Raw genomic sequence first — 22,123 nt, 5'->3', positions numbered from 1 at the left:
TATTGGTGTTTTAGTAATGTAACGCTGCATAATAAAGTGATAATTTTGAAGTTTGAATCCAGATTTCCACTGAATCTGAAGCATCGTCTTGGTCTTCTGAACATTTCTGGTTCCCCTGTTGAAATGAACAGCTTGTGTTATAGATCTATAGAAATAATACATTTAAAGGACAAAAGTTTGAAATCCCAAATGGGAAGTTTTTTTTAAAGTAATGAAACCTGAAGCTGTCCATATCCAGGAGTAATTCTCTCACCATGTACAGATTTTGACATTGTGATCATTCTGAAACCAGACCTCAGCATTTATAAATATTAAAGTTTATGGCCTGGATTTCACTTTGGATTAAATTAGTAACTCTGAAGCATCTCCTTCGATACAACAATCAACTTTACTACATGAGTTCAGATCCAGGTGGTTCAACTCATTTTACTTCATTTAGTTGAAGCTTTAATAACGGGATTTAACCCAAGATTTGCTGCATAGTTTGACTTGGTTTCATTTAAGAATTAATCTTATTTTTAATCCAAACTGGGCTCAGATTAAGCAACTAGATGATGATTTATTCAAACATTTTTTTTTTCTCTCTGAACTGAAATTCTGATTTATATCAACTGTTGGGCCAAAAGTCTGAAAACAAACCTGAGTGAATAAAAACTCAAGTTTACCATGAATTTATGGCAGATTTTAAATACGAACCCTGGAAAAGATGATGGATGGATGGATGGATGGATGGATGGATGGATGGATGGATGGATGCTTTGAAACCATTAATCCCAAGTAACTTCACAACTTTTCCTCTTTTAAATTTTTTTATTTTGCTGTTTCAGGTTAAAAACATGAACAATAATCATTTGTTCCCATAATATATTTGTTACATGAAATTCTCACAAAATGAAATAAAACAAAAAATAACTTCAAGTTTGGATCAGAAACCGCTCATTTGTACAAACAATAAAGCTTAAAACAAAAGAAAACTCATTATTTTTATCTGTCCAGATGCTGAAGTCAAAAACTTTCATAGATAATAAATCCTTGTTTTTACAAAATTTGATTTTTGTCTAAAGTAGAAAACATAGAAAGATATGAAGAACACAGATGATCGGATCATCTCCAGTTTCCTGACTTTAAATGATGATCAGATCCAAAAATGATTTATTTGTTCTTCATCACTGAGATCTTCATCGGTTGAATTTTTATTGGTTCATCAAAAGTGAAGAAGAATGGAACCATCTTCTGTGTGAAGGTGTGTGTGAAGGTGTGTATGTGTGTGTTAGTATCCAGGTCAGAGAAGGACAGCTTTCCTCTGTCCCAGTCCAGATTCACTCTGATCCTCTGGACTTTATTCTGGATTGAGAGACGAGTGGGAGGAGCTGATGGACAAGATGCTGAGTATCCCAAGAAATTAAACTCTACAACCAACAATCCAGACTTTATGGCTCCCTTCCTCCTTACAGACTCTTCCAACACACCAAGTTTCCAGTATGAACTGTCTCCAACATCAACATCCCAGCTGTGGTTCCCTGAGTTAAAACCTTCAGAACTCAGAACACAATCCCAGTAACTAAACCTCTCTGGATTATCAGGAAGCTGCTGTTTCTCTCCTTTAGTCAAACTGGTCAGTTCTTCAGACAGATGGAGTTCTTTACCAGCCGTGTTTGGGTCCAGAACCAGAGGAGTGTAGGTCACCATGGTCTCCATGTTGCTCCAGATGTTGAAGGCCAGGTTGCCCAGATGTTTGGCCTGGTCTATCAGAGCTCCTCAGGGCAGTTGTGGATCCTCCAGCAGGGGGCAGCGCTGGACTCTTTCCACTGCAGCCTTGTAGTTGTGCAGGAATGAGACGTCTGCAGCTCTCAGCTCCTCCTCTGTGGCTCTGACTGTGTCTGAAAGAGCTGCTATCTCTCTGCTCAGAGCCTCCATCTTCTCCTTCATCATCCCTCTCTTCTGCTCCTCTTCCTCCCTCAGTGCAGCCAGCCTGGCCTCCTCTTCCTCTGCTAGAAACTGATGAAGCTGCTTAAACTGCTCCCTAATCTGCCTCTCTGTGTGTCGGGCCTGGACCTCCAGGTATTCTGCTGTCTGATCAAACTCCTCCTGAACTTTCTTCCTGAGCTCCAGCTTCTCCTCTAAAGGCTCCAGAGTTTCCTGAAGTTTCTTCCTGTGTTGCTGAGCAGCTTCATCGACGGGTCTGAATCTGTGCTCGGTGTGTAAATCTGAATCTCTGCAGACGAGACACACTGGCTGCTGATGGTCCAGACAGAAGAGTTTGAGTTCCTCAGAGTGCAGAGAGCAGAGACCCTCTGAAGCTTTTTGGTTTCTCTGCTGTAGGAAAGACTCACACAGATTCTTCAGAACCAGACTTAAAGGTGGTTGCTCTCTAGAAGATTTCCTCTTACAAACTGGACACTCTCTTTCTGGTTTCTCTCTCCACCAGTTCTGCAGACATTCCTTACAGAAGCTGTGGCTGCATGACAGAAAAACCGGATCCTTAAATATTTCCTGACAGATCGAACAGTAGAGATCCTCCTCTAACTTGGAAGCCATTTTGTCTCTGAGTGAAGCTGAAATCACAACAGACAGAACGTTAAACCAGGAAGTCACTTTCTCTCCTGTAGAAACTTTATTCTCTTACTTTCACTGTGATTTCCTTGTTTTTCCTCCAGCAGCAGTCTGTGTTCCAGTGTCTGCTTCCTCAGTTTTCTCTCTGCTCGCCTTCAGTCTGTCCTGAGTCGGTAGTTTGGTGGAAGGAAGGAGACACAGGTGATTTTGGGGTTTTTTTCGATTATTTTTTTTTTTTTTTTTTTTTTTCTCTCTGAACTATTTCCTGGGTTTTTTTCCCCAAGGATTCCTGTTGGAATTCCAGTCTTGAGGCAAAGATGTGGCGCCCTCTGAAGGATTTCCTGTGAATCTGCAGTTTTAGATAAAACACTGCAGTACTGGAGATTAAGGTGATTATTGGTGTGAAGGGAAAATTTTCCTTCTCGCAAAGACTCTGGTTCAGAATAAAAAATGTTTTGATGCAAATTTGAATGATTTCCTGTCATTTTTATAATGTGGCTAAAAACTGAGATGGTGTAAATGCAGAAAATACTTTAAATGTAAACCAAAATAATATTAAGAAATTCAGAAAATTAAAATAAAAGCCATGAAAGTATCAAAAATACCCTCTATTAACACTCCTCCATTGTTTATGTCGTATCAAACTTTCTTCAGTGATTTAAGTTGTCTCAAGTATTTAGAAACAGGTTTTATTGAACCTCAAAGCATCGATTTGTTCTTGGATGGTTCAGAGTCTCTGAATGTCATACTGTAGAGCTGAGTATCATCTGCATAGCTATGGCAGCTAATCTTATTTCTTGTTATAACCTGAGCTAACAGGAGCATGAAGGTGTTAAATTAGAGGAACCCCAACATGGAGCCCTGAGGGACCCCACATGTGATTTTTATCAGCTCTGATAAAAACGACACAAAGAAATCCCTGTTGATGTGATATTTCATTGTAAAATGGTTGGTTACAGGTACAAACTCATCATAAACATGTTGGATCTGATTGTTTCAGGTTTTTATACATTTCTAAGTTTTGGTTCTGAAGCCTCGCTGAGTTCGTTTCACCATCCAGCCGTTTGGTGATGTTGCTAAATTCAGCGATGCAGGAAGTTTCAGGTTATCCGACACATGAAGCCGAGCGCTAAACGATGAAAAGATCAGCTGATTTTATCACCGTCTGTCCAAGGTGGGATCATCATGTCAGCCACAGAATCCACACCTGATTGGTCGCTTTCTGCTCCCACAGCCTCGTTCTCCATCAGGTATCAACACAAAATGATCCGACTTCTGTCTTATTCGACCCATTCATCCCTGCTAACATCTAATCATCCACCTTTCTGCATGTTGGTGTTTTTACAAATTTATCCCACTTTTGAAGGAAAATTACAACTAAACTTTATTTAGATGTACCAGAGCAAACGGGGGAAAACACAAACACATGCCACACTTTTCAGATTTTAATCTGTAAGAAAAGTTAACTTTCCTTCATTACAATAAAAATCTAATAAACTGAAGTTTGTTCAGTCCAGAACATGTAGCATGTTAACTTTATTCTCCTCTAAAATAGAGATGTTTCTGGTTCAAATGCTGATTAATTTTGCAAGAACAAAAAAATTATTTCTGCAACTTTCACTCTTTCATATGATTGGCGGCCATATTGGACTGAAGGGAAACATTCAAAGTTTGAATTTTTGACCTCAAAATGAAACTTTAAGGTGTTTTAAAACTTTAGAATTAATTTTGATTTGTTTGTTTTGAGATAATTTATAAATCTGATATTTAATTAAGAATAAAAATTTCACCAGAAGGCGAAGATGTGAAGGGAGGAAGTCACCTTGGTTTTGGTTCTGACTTGATTTAATGTTCTCATGTCCGCTGTAATAATTCATGATCCCTGCAGCTGTAAATGCGACTGCAGAGCAACACTCACTCCAAATGAAGCTCTGACTCTCAGCGCAGTAATGACGGATCAGCGCTGGATAATTCATCCGAAGGCTCTAAAATATGCAATTACTCTGCAGCCGCTCCGGATCCATCGATCACCGCGATCCGCTCGCAAACGTGACGCTTCTGTCAACGCCGGAGTCAAGAAACAGACAGGTGGACGTCTGGTTCCGATCTACTGGTCTTCAAAATCCAACGTAAAGTAGCAAATGTAAAATACGGAGGGAGGAAAGTGTCGTAATGTTGCTGTTTTACGTCTTCTTAGGTTTTGTTTGGATTTAGGTCTGGACTTTCCAACACCTGAACTATAAAAATTTGAAATGATTACAATGGATTTTGGAGTGTCTATGGAGGACTAATCCTGCCAAAAATGGCAATAAATATAGAAATAAAAGGTCTGATAAAGTAATTAAAGTGACAAATGTTGCAAAAAGTAAGAAATTTCCCAATTAATTTAATTATACAGTGTAGCAAAATTATTATTTTAAACAATATTAACATTGTCATTATTAATTTTCCATTTTATTTTAAAAACTTATTGTTTTATTTATTTATTCCCCATTTTTAATATTCTGACTTTTGAAAAATATTTTTGTCTTGTTTTATTTCGTATTTATTCATTTATTTTTATTTATTGACTCTTTTCTTAAAACATATATTAATTTATTTCTCCTCTAAATTTCTTTTTCGCATTTTTTAATCTTTTTTTTCAGTTGTATTCCTTTTTTCTTTGAAAGAAAAAATAAACTGATGAAAAAATAAAAAAATTTAAACAAAATGGCAAAAGGAGAAAACAGGAAGGGAGAAAATACACAGAGGAAATATTGACATAAAACATGAGTAATTTTAAAAAACATTAACAGCAAAGCTGTTCAGAAGCAGCTGGTTAGGATTTCCTGCGGTCTTTGAACACATCAGGGTCTCAGCAGCTCATCAGTAAAAACACATCAGCGTTTATTTACTCCTGCAAAGCCATTCAGCAGAAGAAGCGTTAGTGTCCATTACTGAGTTGTTCAGCAATAATATCTCTGCTGCAATTATGAGTGTCATTCAAAGTCGGCTTTTAGCATAATGGAGTCATCAGAAATTAGCATAAAGGCTAATTTGTTTGATTGTGCGTGAATTTGGAGAATTAGTGTCTAAATGATGACGGCTGTGAGGTGCTGGGTGTTCATAATGCGTCCATCATGGCGCGAATCACCGACACGCTGAGAAAATCTGGTGAGTTTCATCTCCGACATTCATGGTTTATTAAGTCGCTCCTTCCTGCGGCCCGGTTCTGGTTCTGAACCGGGAGAAACATCCCAATGTTTCTCCTGGGTCACTAAAGATCACAATCACTTAACCACTGATGGTGAAAAAGAAAATAACGCTGTGGATAACAAAGAGATTTCAAGTTGACGGCTGGTGAATGATAGAAGCTGAATGTCTTCCGCAGGTGCTCTTGTATGGAACTAAATTGGGGCCATAAAATTTGTTCAATGAAAGTGGAAAAAAAATTGAAACTGAAAAAATACTTTGAAACTCAAAAAAGCTTTAAAACAGAGAACAAATTTAAAACTGAAAATAAAGATTTGAAACTGAAACAAAAAGTTTTGAAACAGAAAAAATGTAAACTGAACTTTAGGGCCTCTGTCACTTTTAAATATTATGGTTTTCAGGGAAAGAGTGATCACAAAAATCCAGAAAGAAAACTTGATAGATTGCAGAATAAGTTCAGCAAGAGAAATTATGGCATGGTTCAGATCAACTGAACAGGAAACACATTTTAAAACTAAAACATAGGTCCTATGGAATATTGATGCTGCCAAAATTATTAATATATATAAAAATAAGTGTTTTGATAAAGTGATTATAGTAACAAAAAAAAAATGCATCCAAAGTATCAGTTTGTTTGTATAAGTTTGGAAAAAAATTATTTCCAATTTTGGCAAGATCAGCCCTCCATAGAGGTGTGTAAAACACACTGAAGCCAGTTCAAGATGTAGAAAAGCTTTATTAGTTTTTACAGTATGTAAAATCATCATCCAGATATTCATATCGATCAATCAGTTTTATAAATAACAAAAATGTCCCATCATCTCACAGCCAATCAGAAACATCCCCTGTAGTGATGTCATCAACCTGAGCTTGAACCCGATCAACAGGAATAAACTGACTGAACGCTTCCTGCAATCCAAATGACATTAGAACCAAGAAAAATATTTTTTTTAAAAAATTATTAATTTACAAACATTCAGGTTAGACTGGCTGGTTATTTGTTCTGAAAAATACTAAATATAATAAAAAAAACTCAATAAGAAATCCCTTCAGCAGACGGTAAAAATGTGTTTTAATGGCTGGAGGTTTAACTCAGTCAGTTCAAGTTACAGGTTCACATGCTGGGAGGAACGAACACAACAAATAAAACTTCTGGTGCAAAAAAATCATTTAATGTCTAAAAGTCAAATATATACAAAGAAGGAATTAGTTTGGTTCTGTAAATGTTTGGGTTTTTAAGTTGAATTTTTAGGAGAAAATCCATTAATTTTTACTTCTCGACACGTATATGGAGAACTGATCCTGACAAAATTGAAAATATTCAAATACAGTAATTAAAGTGCCAAATATTGTAAAACAAGAAGAGAGAAAATATTGGAGGACATAGGTAAAAGAAATATTTAAAAATACCCAATAAATACAGCATATGAAAAAATTATGCAAAAAAGGAAACGCATTGGAAGTAAATTATAAAATTAATAATGGCGATAATTTATGGCACATTGTGTTCAAATACGTTTGGACAACTTTTATTTTTTGGAGACCATATTAGAGAATTTAATGATCTTAAAAAAACATTTATTTAATTATGTATTTATTTCCAGTTTTGGCATGATCAGTTTTCCATAAGGCAGAATGTGGAAGTTGAATGATCAAATCCATGATTAAAAGTTCAAAGTAATGACATTCCTCTCTGTGCTGGATGTGATCCTGTGACCAGAACTGAGTGAGTTCAGAGTTGGCACCATGAGTTTTGAAGCAGTTTTTCCTCCGTAGTTTCAGCCAAAACAGAACAAACATTCATTAACAGGCCCAGCTGAAACTGGGAGGACTTCACCCTTAGTGAGGCAGCTTGGAGGAAAAGCCCAACGATCTGGTCCTGAAGTCAGAGTTTTCCACAGACGAGTTTGTGCAGAAGTCCGTCACAGTTTTGGATGTTTTTGTGCAACATGGCGGCGGCGGCGTTGCTACCTGGAGGCGTCTGGGATGAGTTTCTTAAACCAGCGACCCACGGCAACGTCAACCCTGAGCACCAAGGTGACTCCGATCAGCAGGAAGCAGCAGCTCACCACGAAGCCAGACGCCTCAAACAGCAGCCTGGGAAACAAAACCGACTTTAGAGGCAAATTACTTCCTAATGAGGCAGATTTTAGCTCCAAACATGTTAAAACCATGAAAAACTTCAAGATCAACAGGATTTCAGGATTTCATCCAGATACTTACTTGGGTGCAAAAACCTTCCACACCATCAGGTGTCTCCTGAGAATAGCAGCAGCACAGACTGAAGAAAACACCTGAAAAAAAACAGAAACAATTTAAAACAAATCTGCACAGAAAGACGTACGGAAGAGGATTAGTGCCACTGAAACAATAAAAAAATAATAACTGACTTAAATCATGAAGTCGCAGAAGATTAAAATCAGAATTCCAGGAAAAGTCAAAATTTGTAGAAGAAAAGTAAAAATTCTGAAAATTCAGATTAAATTGAATATTCTGAGACTAAAGTGAGAATACTGGGGGGAAAAAATAAGAATTCCGAGAAAAATAGTCAAAATTCAGATAAAAAAAAAAACAAGATTTAAGATTAAAGTGAATATTCTGAGACTAAAGTCAAAATTGAGAGGAAAATCCTGAATTTTTTTCCAAGAAAAAATTGTCAAAATTCAGAAGGAAAAAATAAAAATCCCAAAATTAAAATCTAAATTTACAGAAAAAAGAGATAAAAGTCAGATTTTTTCCCAGCCTGCTGGTTTCCTGACCTGAGCTCCCAGAATAAAGAGGTATCGCGTTGACAGCTGCAGCAGCGCGGCGCTGAACTGATGCGGTTTCTCTCTGAGGCGCATTTCCATCACGACGTCTTCGCCTTCCTCGCCGTGACCTTTCACCCCCCTGCTGCCTCTGACCTCCCGCACCAGAGGCCAGAACAGCAGCAGAGGACAACCCACTGGAGACAAGAACGTCAGTTTCCTCATTTTAATGCCACAATGTGTCAGATATTTAGAAAAACAGGAGAATAAATAATATTTCCATTGTTACACTGTATTTGTTCTTTTTAACTTTGTTCTTATTTTTTCCAACTAAAAATGATGTAAATTTGTACATATGATGTAGAAAACGTGTAAAATCGACTCTTAACCTGCAAACAAGATGTTTGAGGCGAACGTGTTGAGAGAGACCAGGCAGGCAGGCAGGAAGGTGCCGCTGTGTCCATCTGGAAACCCCACGAAGGCGGCGCCCCACTGGATGGACGGGAAGGTGGGCAGGTGACCAGTGGAGTGGAAGAACTGGGAGGCGGCCAGCGACCAGAGAGCCACTGGAGTCCAGGCGACGCTGAAAACGCCTGGATGGGAGAAAAGACAACCATCACAATGCGGGGAACAAAAAACCGCCTGGTGATGTTCAGGGTTTCAGGAACATCACCTGTGCTGGCTGCAGGCGACCCGCGCAGGTTGGCGGCGGCGGCGTGGATGTGCAGCAGCGCCGCCATCTCCAGCAGCAGCAGCAGGAAGGCCAGCGCCAGGCCCTCCGGATGCAGCAGCAGCAGCCCGACTCCCAGCAGGCCGCAGTGCAGCAGCAGGGGGGCGGAGTACACCGTGCCCAGGCCGTACGCCTCCACGGCGGGCCGCCCGTCCTCCTCGCCGCCGCCCAGCTCCCCGTCCTCCAGTGAGCGCCGCATGCGCTGGTAGATCTGCGGGATCAGGTGGTGCAGCTCGGCCTGCGGGCTGATGCCGGTGCTGGCTCGGTAGCGCGGCGGCAGGGCGGGGCTTCTGGCCGAGGCGGTGGTCCGCGTCTTCAGGAACACGGTGAGCGGGTCGGCCCAGATCAGGGCGAGGCCGAGGCCCAGCAGGGCGAAGGCGGCTCTGGGCAGGGCGAGCTGCGCCACGCGGATCAGCTCCGCCAGCTTCCTGAAGCCGCCCTCCGGCGCGGCGCCGACGGCCCAATGCAGGCCGGCGCAGACGCACAGCAGCGGCAGGACCCAGCGGGCGGCGAACACCGTCCCGCCCGACGAGTTCAGGTTGCCGTAGTGACACAGCCAGAGCCGCAGCAGGTAGGCGGAGACGCCCAGAGAGCCGACGGACAGGATGTAGTAGAGGTTCTTCAGCTGGCTGTCCTGCAGGCGGGACAGCGGCGAGAGGAACGGCGACGGCGAGCAGCCGCCCTGCTCCTCCCTGCAGCCGTGGAACGACAGCGAGACGCAGGCGCACAGCACCAGGACGCCCAGGCAGCCAATCAGAGAGCTGCTCTCCTTCCTCACGGCGGCCGGGCTCAGCGCCGGCGAGGGCAGCAGCCCCGCCGACTTCAGCGGGTCAGAGGTCAGAGGGACGAGATGGCCGTCCCAGTTGAGGCGCACGGGAACGTAGAGCGCCAGAGAGAGCAGCAGAAAGGTCACGACCCGGCCTTCGTAGATGACATAGCTGTCGGAGAGCAGCGAGGCGCAGCGGAGGAGCGGCACGGCGAGGGACGGCGCCAGCAGGCGGCGCGCCGACAGCTTCCACGCTCTGGCGCCGTTCTTTGAAACGGCCGGCCGCTTCAGTCGCCACGCCCTCCAGAGGAAGAGCGCCTCCGAGGCGAAGGCGCCGGCCGCCAGACACCACGCCGCCTCCACGTAACCACGGGCAACCAGCTGAGCAGCGGCGACAGCGACCCCGACGGTTAGCGCCGCGGCAACCGGAACCTTCAGTACCGCACACTTCTCCTCCGTCAGCACGGCGGAGAGCTCCGACATCACGAAACACGCCAAGCAGGCGAACGTGAGGACGGCCAGGCCGGCCGCCATCTTGGCCGGGTTGAATCTGGCCCACGTGGCTCGGCAGGTGTCCCTGACGGAGGTCAGGTAGGCCTGCAGGGAGGAGGCCAGGCGAGGCGACGGCGGCCGCCCAGCGCCGACCGAACTGAGGTAATCAGAGGAGAGGAGGGAGAAGGAGGCCTTCAGCTCAGAGAGACGCTCTGGAGGGATGTCACTGGACAGAGACGAGTAGGTGTCCAGGAAACGGTTGACCTGCAGGAGGTGAGGAGGAGGAGAAAGAGGGGGAGGGAGGAGGAGAGAGAGAGGAGGAGGAGAGGAGGCAGAGAAAGGAGGGATCAAATTCTATAAAAAAAACTCCTATTAATCTTTTCTTCCTGGTTATTAATCAGTTAATCTAAAAGTAATAAAAATAAATCAACATGTTGTACCGACACTGTACTGATGTTAAGTTGAGCAGCTTGATTTGATCTTGATTTCCTTATTTAAAGGAAATCAAGATTTCCTTTAAATAAGGAAATCTTATTTAAAGATTTCCTTATTTAAGGAAATCTTAAATAAGATTTAAGATTATTTACATGTAAGATTATCTTAAATAATCTTACATGTAATGTACATGTAAGTAATGTACATTACTTACATTTTTAAGTAATGCACATTTAAGCAGTTAAATGAAAAGTCTGCAGAATGTGACAGTTTATCGTTAGTTTCAGCCGTAAAGCCTGAGAAGGTCAGTACCTGTTTAGTGTTGATCCACAGCGCCTCCAGCTGGCTGAGAGGCCTCACTGCGCCCTGTGTTTGCTCATGTGGGGGGAACAGAGGCAGCAGGACCTGACCCACGCTGCTGAACGGGATCGGGGTTCCCAGTAACAGGGCCAGAGTGGGAACCAGGTCAGTCTGTGGGACAACGTCCGGCTCATCCTGTGGAAAAACAGAAACATTTCTCATCTTTCTGTGATTTACAGACAGCTCTACGGAAGACCTATCCTGACAAAATTAGAAACAAATGCAGAAATAAATAAATGCCTGGATAAAATAATTAATGTGCCAAATATTAAATAAAAAGAAGTTTCAACTTATTTGAACATACAGCGTGACATAAATTAACATTTATAATTTCCTTTATTATTTAATAGATTTGTCATATTATATTTTTTGTTCCATTGTTAATTTTTTATATAAAATATTTCTTTGCACTCTGTTTAACCATTCATTGATTTATTTTCTCCTGTAATATTTCCTTGTTGAACACTTTGCATTTAAGATAAAAACACATTTATTTGTAAATATGTTCAGCCCACATGATGTTTTACCTCAGTCGGCGGTCCAGGAAAGATGGCGGACGGGCTGTAGAGGAAGAGCGCAGCGTCCGTCTCCTTCTGGCTGTCCCCTCCGTGGTCTCCGGTGTCGGTCATGCCGTGGTCGCCCATCACCACCAGCAGGGTGTCGTCCTGCAGACGCTCCATCACCGACCTGGAAGGAAAACCAAATATGGTCAAAACCCTGCAGCTTCGTCTACTTCAGCGTCCGTCTGCGTTCCTCTGACCGACCTGATGACGCCGTCCATCTGGGTGAGCTTGTCGGCCATGGCCGGGTGGTCGGGTCCGAACCGGTGCCCACAGTGATCCACTCCCAGGAAATGGGCCAGCAGAACGTCCCAGTCGTCCCCCATCACTGCAGAAACCAGCAGAAACAAGCATGGAGGGTAATGCAGCAGACAGGAGGAAGGAAGATGAAGTTGGCTTCTGATTGATTCATCCTCAATAAAAGTAAAAAGTATCCGTCCAAGACATTACTCAAGTAAGAGTTAAAAAGTACAGCGCAGCACAAACACTCCTAAAAGTAAATCTTCTCAACTTTAGTGTGATGGAGCTGATATAAGTGAAGAGTTAAAATGGCCGCTCTGGGAGTTTATACATACTGGTGGTGTAGAGGTGCTGCAGGATGCCGTTGTCCACGGTGTGCAGGTCTTTGACGTTGAAGGACGGGAACGGCAGAGAGCGGTAGAACTTTTTAGGGAAGAGGTTTTCCCAGGTATCGTCGCCCATAAACACGACACGTTTACCTGCAGATAAACCCAAAATTATTAATAACGTTACAGCAGAATGGCTGGGATAGACTGAGAGAAAAGAAGGGAAACGTGTTGTTCTATTAAACTACACAGATCATTTAGGTAGGAAGAAAGGAAGAATAAAGAAAAGACAAAATAAAAAGAAAATAGAAAAAAAATACAGAACGGAAAATGAAGAGAAACAGAAAAAAAGGAACAAGAGGATGGAATAAACAAAAAATAAAGACAAATACAAAGAAAGCAAAGAAAAAAGATAGAGAGAACAAGAGAAAAAGTAAAAAGAAGAGATGAATTCAGACAGAAAGAAAAGACAGAAAAATAAAAGACAAAAATGAGAATACAGAAAAGAGGGAGAAGAAAAAAATAAAAAAGGAGAAAATCAAGAAAGAAATAAAGAAAAAGGCAGAAACAAGAAAAGATAAAAAATTAAATTAAACTAAGGAAAAAATAAGCATATATTTAGTTCAGTTACATTTAACCAACAGCCTCCCTGTTTCTGCTGAATACTAGAAACCCCTCAGCACGATGCTGCCACCACCATGTCTTATAGTGCTAGTATTGATCACAACATCAAACTCAGAGTCAATCATCCCATCAAAGACATTAAAAGTTGTGGTCATGACGTCACAGATCCCCACCAGCTCACCCATCTGCCCCAGCTGGTGGATAAGGTTGTCCTCCAAGATGGCGCTGGAGGCAAAGTTATTGCCAACGTCCACAAAGGTCGGCAGGGAGCCCGTGGTGAAGCCCTTGATCCTCTGCATGGTGGTGGTGGGAGGGTCGGCTCTGAACGGGTACAGCCGGCCCTGCGCGGGCCTGGCCGACACCGTCTCCTCCAGCACGGGCAGCTTGTTCTCATAAGGTCGCGGCGCGGTCTTGGTGGGGTCAAACCGGGCGAAGTCGATCTTCAGGGCGTCGATGATGAGGACGACGACCCTGCGGAACCGGGGGGGACCCCGGCAGAAGTCCGCCGACTCCGCTCCGGGCTGCAGGACGTCCTCGCAGGCGCTGGTCCGGTTCACCTCCAGCCTCACCAGCAGGAAGCCGCCCACGAAGAGGTAGATGCCCACGAAGTAGGCCGCGCACAGCCACAGGAGCAGGGAGAGAACCGTGAGCCCCTTCATCCTGAAGCGGAACCAACAGAGGAATTCAATAAGTTGAGGTGGAAACCGGCTAACATCACCGGCTAGCTGCGGCTGATCCGTCCCGTTTCATTCACTCCTGACCTTGTATCGGCTGGGATTTCACCTCTGTGCGGCTGGAGGCGGCCGTGAAGCTGTGTGTGTGTAAACACCACAGAGGTCCAGGTGTCTCAGGTAACCACGGAGCAGACAGGAGCCTCCCTCACCTTCATTGGGACGGATACGTTCACATTCCAGGCAGGTGGACCCGGCGGAAGTTGACGGCGGACTGGTTTTACTGTTACCAACCATCGAGATGTGTCCTGCTAGCCCCGCACTGAGACTGTCAGGAGAATTCAACTCTTAAGTTACAGTAGATAAATAACAAAGAAACACAAAATTGCCCAATTTAAGGAGTATAATACTTCTTAGAATTTAAATGTTGATTTTTTTAAAATGTAGGTCTGAAATAGTTCGTCGTGCCTGTGAGACAACGTCCCGGGTTTAACGGTTGAGGATAGCAGGATGTAGCGATGTGTCACTCTGTCAACATTTCGCCAAAAAACTATAAATATAAATAAATAAATAGATAATAGAGATAAATAAATACAGATTAAAATAAAATTGATTGGGAAACTGGTGCAAATTAATCACATTTTATTATAAGTAATTATAGGAAATTAAATTTAGCTAATCAAGTTGTTTAAATTACCGCATAAAGTTTGANTTCANAGGGTAACATATTTATTTACAGAGGCAGGTACTTACTTAAAAATAGTACTACTGTAGCATTTATTTTATTAATAAAAAATATGCTAAAGCCATTCAAGAAACAACTCAAGTAGGAGTAAAAACGTATTTGGTATAAAGACTAAAATATTGAGTAACAGGTCGTAATATTTAAAATATAAAGTTACAAGTTAATTATATTAATTACAACATTAGAAACATAATTTTACAGCTATTAGCTAAATATTTATCAAACTAAATATTGAGCTAGCTAACTAAACATGTAGTTGGGAGCTAAATGGAGTTATAATTTAGATTGCTGTTAATACAAAATAAAATCTTTTTCTTTCAAGAACATTTTGCATGTTTAGTTCAATAGTAAGCAAATAAAAATAAAAAAACGCACAAGAAATGTATTTTTAAGTTTTATTTTTGATATAAGTGCATGTTGTGGCCCTCAAGAACTTTCAACTTGATGGCAAAGTTTCCAATCTTCAAACTGGGAAAGGCAAGAGAACATGCCACTCAGTGAAGGCAGATTCATGTTGATCTCCAGAACTTTCCCATAATCGACCTTCAGACCAACAGAATTATTTATTTTCCCTCTGTAGAGTCAGGATGACGACAAGGAAGGTAAAAAAATCTGTTACTGCAATAAAACATTAAATTTATTCAAAGGTTTTTTATGAATCTTTATTAAGGTGGTCAATAATTGTGTACGGCGCTTATAAAGAAAAAGAAATGGCTGAAAACATGAGTATTTCTGCATTTACATATGAGACAACATTTCTGTCCTGGAGGCTGAAGCCGGCTGAACATAAACAGTCTGTGAGGATCGACTAACTGGAGATCTGATCCGGAGATCCGACAGAAACCAGACGACTGGGTTCGGTTTTCCTCCCAGTCCCGTCGGGTCGGAGGGAACTGTTCGGTCAGCAGAGCCGCCTCCACTGGATCTGCTTCATCACTTCCTGGGTCAAACATCCCGACTTCCTTCACTGAGTCCTCTGCTCCTCTGCTGACGCCAAACCATCAGGAAGCTCCGCCTTCTCCTCCGCCGCCGCCGCCGATGATCCTGCAGGAGTCGTCTTCGCCAGCTGGCTGTAGATGGTCATCGCCTGAACACAGCAAACGAAATGAGTCGGTAACCGTTAGCAACCAGACGGATGCTGCAGGCAGCGGTGGATACGGACCTGAGTGACCATCCCAGTGACGTCCCCGGTGTTGGACGGCAGCAGGACGGTGTTGGTCTGCTTGGCCAGGTTGGAGAACGCCGAGACGTACTGCTCAGCCACGCTGAGGGACGCCGCCGCGTTGCCGTTCTGAGAAAACAAAAAGGAACATACAGCAGCGTTCAGACACCTCAACCACAGGACGGACAGGTTTTCAGACTTTACCGGCAATATTCTGATAAAAAGACTTTATTTTCACTTCATTTGTTAATATTCTGAGAAAATTCAAAGATTAAAATACAATTTATGAGACTAAAGTCAAAATTCTGAGAAGTGACAGGAAGAAACACTTTGACTCACTTGCTCTGTTAGCGCCTCAGACAGCAGACGGATAGCTTTAGCTTTAGCCTCAGCTATGGCTAACACGGCCTGGGCTTCACCTGCAGGAAACAAACACCAGCTTAAGATAACATGAAGGTTTCATCCAGTAAACAGACGGTGACCAAACCCACCGGCTGCCTTATTGATGTGCTCTGCCTTCTCTCCCTCTGAGGCCAGAATCTGAGCTTGTTTCCGACCCTCAGCCACGTTGATGGCCGACTCCCTCGTCCCTTCAGACTCCAGGACCGTGGCTCTCTTCTTACGCTCAGCCTCCACCTTCACAAAGTTAATGACATCAACTGGTGTTTCTGTGATGGTTGTACTGGTACAACTAAAAAAAAATTGATGTTCTATTGCTTAAAGGTATAAGATTTCACAGAAAGTAACAAGTTAAAATCAAACAACTGGGAAATGCAAACTTTACACCCCAAAAAAATCTGACCTGTGCCACATACTTTCATATCAGGACTAAAGGAGACAGAAAAAAGGAGCTAATTTCTACTAAAAACTTTTCTAGAAAACATTTTTGACTTTTCAAACTCAAAACATTCAAAGTTTTTTTATAGAACATTTCTGAGCGTAATCATAAAAGTGAAAAAAAATTGAATTTTGTAATCTTTCTGATTTTCAAAAGTGAAACTTCTTTTTACTTTTGAAACAAAGACATATACTTGTTTTTCTAGAGCATTTCTGAGATTAATCTCTTGGAATTCCTCACTTCAAATCAGGACAATCTGCTGCTGGCCACGCCCCCAAACCGGATGCTAAGTCAACAACTAAACAATTGTTGTTTTCCAGGAACCACAGTACAGAGGTAAAACCAACTCACCAAACCACCTGGAGCTCAGCTTGGGTTGCTAGGTAACAGCTGGAACTGTGCTGTGGGGTTGCTAGGTAACGGTCAGAACTGTGCTGTGGGGTTGCTAGGTAACGGTCAGAACTGTGCTGTGGGGTTGCTAGGTAACGGTGCAGTGCCAGTTGAATGTGACTTAACATTCAGAAGGTTTTTGAAACGACTCATTTCCCAGATAAATCATGAACTTGTTGCCAGAGAAATAGAAACTCAAATGGAAGAATAAAAACATCCACAGTGTGACCCGGTCCATGACTCCCACCTGCATCTGCATGGACTCTTTGACCCGCGGCGGGACGCTGATGTCTTTGATTTCGTAGCGCAGGCAGCGGATCCCCCACTCGTCCGACGCCTGGTTGATGGAGTGGACGATGTTGGAGTTCAGCGACTCTCGCTCCTTTTGGATCAAACGGACAGACGGTGATTAAAACTCTCCACAGGGAAACACCCGGAGGGACAAGAGACGCTGCTGGGATTTACCCGGAAAACCTTGTCCAGGGTCAGCTTCCCCAGCTCGGAGCGCATGGTGGTCTGGGCGAGCTGCGTGACGGCGTACTCCGGGTCCTCCACGCCGTAGCTGGCCTGAAAGCAGCGCACCGTCACTTTAAGATCACCTTAAAACGGCCGCTAACAGCCTGCAGCCGTACCTTAAATGGGTCCAGGATCCGCAGGTAGAGCACACCGTCGATCTGCAGCGTGACGTTATCTAGGAGGGTGAGAAATGTGGTTAGATGCTTTTATTTTGAAATGATGGGAGCGTAAACTTGGTTAGAAGCTTTTATTTTGAAGTGATGCTCACCCAGAGAGACGGCGGATTGCTCCGGGACGTCGATCACGATCTCCTTCAGGCTCTGGACGTAGCGCACTCTGTCCAGCACCGGGATGAGGAAGTTCAGACCCTGCAGGGAAAAACAGAGAGAGAGGAGGTAAAGCACATGGAGAGATGGGTCAAAGGTCACGATCTGTAGAGATTTACAGAGACATGGTAAATGACTCAGGCAGAAAACTAAAAAAAATATTCTGATAGTTTGTGGTTAAACTTTTCAGAATCAATCTTCATCTAAGTTTATTTTAAATGAACAACAGATTCACAGAAAGAGAGAAGGAAAAAGGAAGAGAAGAAGGAATGAAGGAAGAAGGAAAAGAACAGATGAAGGAAGAGATGGATAGAAGGGAAGGAAGAAAAAAAGCTGGAATATTATTGCATCTTCATCCAGACCAGTAAAATTAATAAAGTCTAACAGGGTCCAGTTGGGAGCGTTTCCATGGTTACGGGCGGTTCTTACGGGTTCCAGGATGCGGTGGTACCGGCCCATCCTCTCCACCACCCAGGCCTCCTGCTGGGGAACGAACAGAACCACCGTGTTCATGGGCAGACTGGAGGCCCAGCGCTGCTGGACCGGACCGAACCGCTGGCTCTGCTGCAGGCGGAAAGACACACACACACACACACACACACACATTGAGTAAAGTACAACAGATTACTGTAATTATAACGTGTTAAATAATTTCTATGATTATCAGTTAATCTCCAGTCCGTCTGTCAACAAAATTGGTAATTTTTTCTGTAAATGGTCATATAATATTATATTTTCTTTGTCTGTTTTAATTCTTCTGTCTTTGTTGTTGCTCTCTTGTTCTGGTTGCCATGGCTACGACTCCATTAACCAAAACGTGTCCTCTTTTTGTCCCTTCCCACATTTTGCCATTTCTCCCCTTCCTAAAGGCATTTTGTGAACATTAAAAACAGAAATAAATAAATCATACACGTCTGATACAAAGCATTATTTAGCAACATGATCTACTCCAGAAATCTGCTATATTATGAATCCATATTAATGTATAGGAAATAATATGAAATCAGGTACGAACTGCTTCACGGAGCCAGCAGCGCCATGTTTTCAGGTTGTTTGGCAAAGAAATGTGTGTAAACTTCATATTTGAGGCAAGTCGTCTCTATTAGGAAAATGCTAATTACTTTGGTGATCCTAATTGACCATCTGCTCTCAGGTGTGTATGGACGCTCCTGCGTTACAAGTAAGGAAATTACGTCAGACAATTTGGACAAACAGGCAAACTTCTCAAAACAGCAACACAATAAAAACAATTTTCAAATGTATTAGTGGTAAATAAAATAAAAACCGCTTGTAATAAAATCAAATTTCGACTCTAAAAATAAATAAAAATCAACCAATATTTTATGTTTACACTAGCTTGTTCCAGACCCACAGGTGTAGAGTAACATTTGGTTTAATTTTAACTGACGTCTACACGCTGAATGACGTCTGGTGGCACGAGCTAACAAGCCGAAGAAAACCGACACTGACCTGCAAAATGGCGCCGCCTCTCCGACACAACGTCCGTAGCATTCTGCTTATTTATGAAATGTAGTTCTTAGTTGTTACTTTGACAGCTCCAGCTTTGTGATCCGGTCTGCAAACGAGCTCACGGCTCATGTGGATGACCCTCTTCTAGGAGGAAATGAAAGTTACATCAGTGGTGCAGTACTGAAAAGTCCGTCTACGCTGGAAACAGAAACCGGGCGAGAGTAGTTCCGCTTTGATAAATAATGGAACAGGTTTTATATTGTGCGAGGAAAGTGCGTTTTAGTATTTCTTTTTGCTCATTTTCAATTTTAAATTAATGTATAAAGAAAACATCTGCTAAACATATGTTTTTTTTAATTTTCTTTAAAATATATGTAACAAAATCAAGTAATAAAATAATAGTAGCTCTAACACGCAAATTGTCTGATTGTTATTGTAAAAAATATAAAATTAAAAATATTTATTGCTATTTCCCTGTGTGTTGCATCACGCACCACTATTAATTTATAATTTTGAAAATATATTTTCTCAATTTGGTTTAATACAAATGTAATGATAGAATAGTCTCACTAGGCGGTGCTGTTTGTTAATTGTTAATTAAATATTAATTCAATAAGCCCCTTGTTTTCCTTCCCTGTCTGCTACTAAATCAAACTTAATGTTTAATGTTTCAGATCAGTTTGGGATTCCATCATCCTTTATTTATTTTATCTAAACGCCCAACTACAAGAGATTTTTAAAATAAACTTTTTTCTTTCCCTAGATATATGTGTTTGTGTACTTTTTTAAAGTTTACTTCTCTGGGTGTCAGATCAGGACTTTGTGATGGTCATTCAGAAACGTCCTTATTTTTCTCTAAGCCATTTTTTTAATTTAGCAGACCAATTTGTCCCAAAACTTTAACTTTCTGACTGATGTCTTGAGATCTTGCTTCAGTATTTCCACATAATATTCTCTTCTTATGATGGAATCCATGATGTGAAGGGCACCAGTTCTTCTTCCTGCAGCAAAACAGTCCCACATCATGATGCTACCACTACTGGACTTCACAGTATGGGGATGCTACTCTGCTTTTCTCCTGGTGTCAACTTCCTATTTTTTTCATTTTCTGCCTCTTTTGACAAATTTTCTTTAGGTTTTTTTTTTCCCATGGTGTCACACAAGGAAGTAGGTGTTCAATAAAATATTTCCCCAGTTGTTTCTCCATTTAGCTCATTTCAGATTCCAAAATAGTTTATTTTATCGTATTTTATAGTATGTAAACTCTTCAATTACACTCTGATGTTTAGTGAATAATATAACTGTCAATTCTAACTGACCTGCAACAGGAAAGGTTCATTTTGATTTCATGTTTAAAAATATCTGTGTAAAACATACAACTAAGTATGACAAAAATATATAAATAATACAGTAATATAGTAGTATGTAGAACTGGACCAAACGCAAATTAATAAAAAAAATTAATTATAATTTGGGTTATTTCATTGTTAGGTCAGGAAAGCGTCACGTGTTCCCTCCTCCCTCTCTCTTCACCGATTGGTGGAAAGCTTAAAAACGCCCCGCCCTCCAGCTGCAGCGCTCCTTCTGATTGGTCCGCTGTGACGCCAGTAACAGGTGTCCTCTCCTCCTCCTTTTAGGCGCTCTGTCGAGCTTTTCCATCCGAGTGGAAAGCTGGGATGAGAGTTTTAATAATGGCGTGGACACAGCGGGGAGCAGCTGCTCTTTACTCCCCGTCCGGTGCCGGCCAGAAACCTGCGAGCGTCGAAAAACGGATTTTACTGGAGCTTTGAGAGCATTTTTACGGATTTTATTATGTTACCTCACTGAAAGTAAATCTCCGCTGAGAGCCTCAAACTGTGAAACTACCTGCTGCTTGTCGCTGGAAGCGCTTTGTCATGTCGTTACTGTGTGTCAGAGGTAGGTCTTTGCTTTTTACATCGACTTTAAGTGAGTTTCGTGTAACTGATGGCGGAAAATCATCGTCCCTCATAGAGTAACTTCAAAATTAAGTGTATCAAGCACAAAAAGTGCTACAATCCTATAAATCTATTATTTGTTTAATACATATTTGTTTTAATAAGTGCAATACACAAATAATATTGCATCTTAAAGTATTTAAGGATCAATTTGTATTTCCTTTGAAGTATGGCATGCCAAAAGTGCCTTAGTTTCACAAATAATAACTGCCACAAATGTATTGAATCAATCAAATAATCAAAAGCCAAAATTAAGAATAAGAATTTGATTTCATGACATTATCAAATGATGTAATCTTAGTAGTTATTTTATCTGTATTATGATCAAATATGGAGTGCCAAAAGTGCCTCAGTTTAACAAAAATAATATTTAAGTCAAAATTAAGAATAAGAATTTGATTTTGTGATATTATAAAGTCGTGTAATTTTAATAGTTATTTTTACATATACTGTGATGTTTTTATGGAGTTCCAGAATTGCCTCAATTTAACTAAAAATAATATTTAGGTAATATAGTAGTTTAAATATGCCCCAAATGTATTAAATTGCAATCAAATATTTAAAAGTGAAAATGAAGACTAAACCTTGGGTTTCATTACATTGTAAAATCATTTATAATTTCAGTAGTTATTTTATTCGCATTTGTGATTGCTACAATATAACAAATTAAGAAATAATTAAGTAATAGTTTTGGATTAATGGGAAATAAATACATTTGATAAAAATTGTATAAGTAAACTAGCATCTGATTGGTTAATCTGCTCATCAAGTTGACTTTAGATCAATTATAATTACATGAGTTGTGTTGGCTTTGATAGGTAGTCTAATTTATTTAAATATTTTTTATTGCAGTTAAAAGTTAATTATTATGGTGCTGTGGTGGCACAGGGGCTTGGCACAACCCATGTATTGAGGCCTTAGTCCTCATGCCGGTTGTTGCAGGTTCGATTCCCGGCCTGGTGCATTTGCCGCATGTCTTCCTCGTCCCTCATTACCCTCTTTCC

General features: G+C 41.6%; 3 protein-coding genes and 1 pseudogene across 12 annotated transcripts in view; 1 reads left to right on the top strand and 3 right to left on the bottom strand.

The window, feature by feature from the left end:
- Window positions 1-805: 805 nt before the first annotated feature.
- LOC106950118 (nuclear factor 7, brain-like) lies at window positions 806-2,763 on the bottom strand (annotated as a pseudogene).
- A 3,698-nt stretch (window positions 2,764-6,461) lies between these two features.
- pigo (phosphatidylinositol glycan anchor biosynthesis, class O) lies at window positions 6,462-14,266 on the bottom strand. The gene is made up of 11 exons (XM_015036767.1): window positions 13,787-14,266; window positions 13,207-13,685; window positions 12,411-12,554; window positions 12,040-12,163; window positions 11,803-11,962; window positions 11,228-11,410; window positions 9,166-10,744; window positions 8,882-9,085; window positions 8,505-8,689; window positions 7,969-8,039; window positions 6,462-7,842 (listed from the first exon to the last, which is right to left on the bottom strand). Exons 2-11 carry the CDS (start codon window positions 13,682-13,684, stop codon window positions 7,713-7,715), a joined length of 3,258 nt encoding a protein of 1,085 aa, XP_014892253.1. The 5' UTR covers window position 13,685; window positions 13,787-14,266; the 3' UTR covers window positions 6,462-7,712.
- Window positions 14,267-14,824: 558 nt separating this feature from the next.
- Window positions 14,825-19,345, bottom strand: stoml2 (stomatin (EPB72)-like 2). The gene is made up of 10 exons (XM_015036768.1): window positions 19,144-19,345; window positions 18,103-18,237; window positions 17,616-17,715; window positions 17,464-17,522; window positions 17,297-17,398; window positions 17,079-17,213; window positions 16,095-16,239; window positions 15,943-16,022; window positions 15,604-15,732; window positions 14,825-15,528 (listed from the first exon to the last, which is right to left on the bottom strand). Exons 1-10 carry the CDS (start codon window positions 19,183-19,185, stop codon window positions 15,406-15,408), a joined length of 1,050 nt encoding a protein of 349 aa, XP_014892254.1. The 5' UTR covers window positions 19,186-19,345; the 3' UTR covers window positions 14,825-15,405.
- A 1,382-nt stretch (window positions 19,346-20,727) lies between these two features.
- Window positions 20,728-22,123, top strand: part of unc13bb (unc-13 homolog Bb (C. elegans)) — a 70,122-nt gene continuing 68,726 nt past the window's right edge. For 3 of the 10 annotated variants that reach the window (XR_001425548.1, XM_015036762.1, XM_015036761.1), the window contains exon 1: window positions 20,760-21,060. Coding sequence is in view for 9 of the 10 variants with exons in the window: in XM_015036762.1 (XP_014892248.1) it covers window positions 21,039-21,060 (22 nt within the window). In the remaining variant the exon portion in view is untranslated. Of the gene's footprint in view, window positions 21,061-22,123 lie in introns of all 10 variants that reach the window. The other 7 variants (XM_015036759.1, XM_015036758.1, XM_015036757.1 and 4 more) reach the window with 5 other exon arrangements.

The sequence above is a fragment of the Poecilia latipinna genome, unplaced genomic scaffold (genome assembly GCF_001443285.1).
Source record: "Poecilia latipinna isolate Pla-1442-1.1 unplaced genomic scaffold, P_latipinna-1.0 Scaffold379, whole genome shotgun sequence".
Lineage (NCBI taxonomy): Eukaryota > Metazoa > Chordata > Actinopteri > Cyprinodontiformes > Poeciliidae > Poecilia > Poecilia latipinna.
The sequence above is the reverse complement of the archived record's forward strand: the minus strand, read 5'-3'. Positions and strand labels throughout refer to the sequence as shown.

Coding starts and splice junctions, on each gene's coding strand:
- pigo (XM_015036767.1), bottom strand. CDS start 13,684: ATGAAGGGGCTCACGGTTCTCTCCCTGCTCCTGTGGCTGTGCGCGGCC. Junction 12,555..13,206: donor CCACCAGCTGGGGCAGATGG/GTGAGCTGGTGG, acceptor GTTTATCTGCAG/GTAAACGTGTCGTGTTTATG. Junction 11,963..12,039: donor CAGATGGACGGCGTCATCAG/GTCGGTCAGAGG, acceptor TTTTCCTTCCAG/GTCGGTGATGGAGCGTCTGC.
- stoml2 (XM_015036768.1), bottom strand. CDS start 19,185: ATGCTACGGACGTTGTGTCGGAGAGGCGGCGCCATTTTGCAG. Junction 18,238..19,143: donor GAGGCGGCGCCATTTTGCAG/GTCAGTGTCGGT, acceptor TTCCGCCTGCAG/CAGAGCCAGCGGTTCGGTCC. Junction 17,523..17,615: donor GCAATCCGCCGTCTCTCTGG/GTGAGCATCACT, acceptor TCACCCTCCTAG/ATAACGTCACGCTGCAGATC.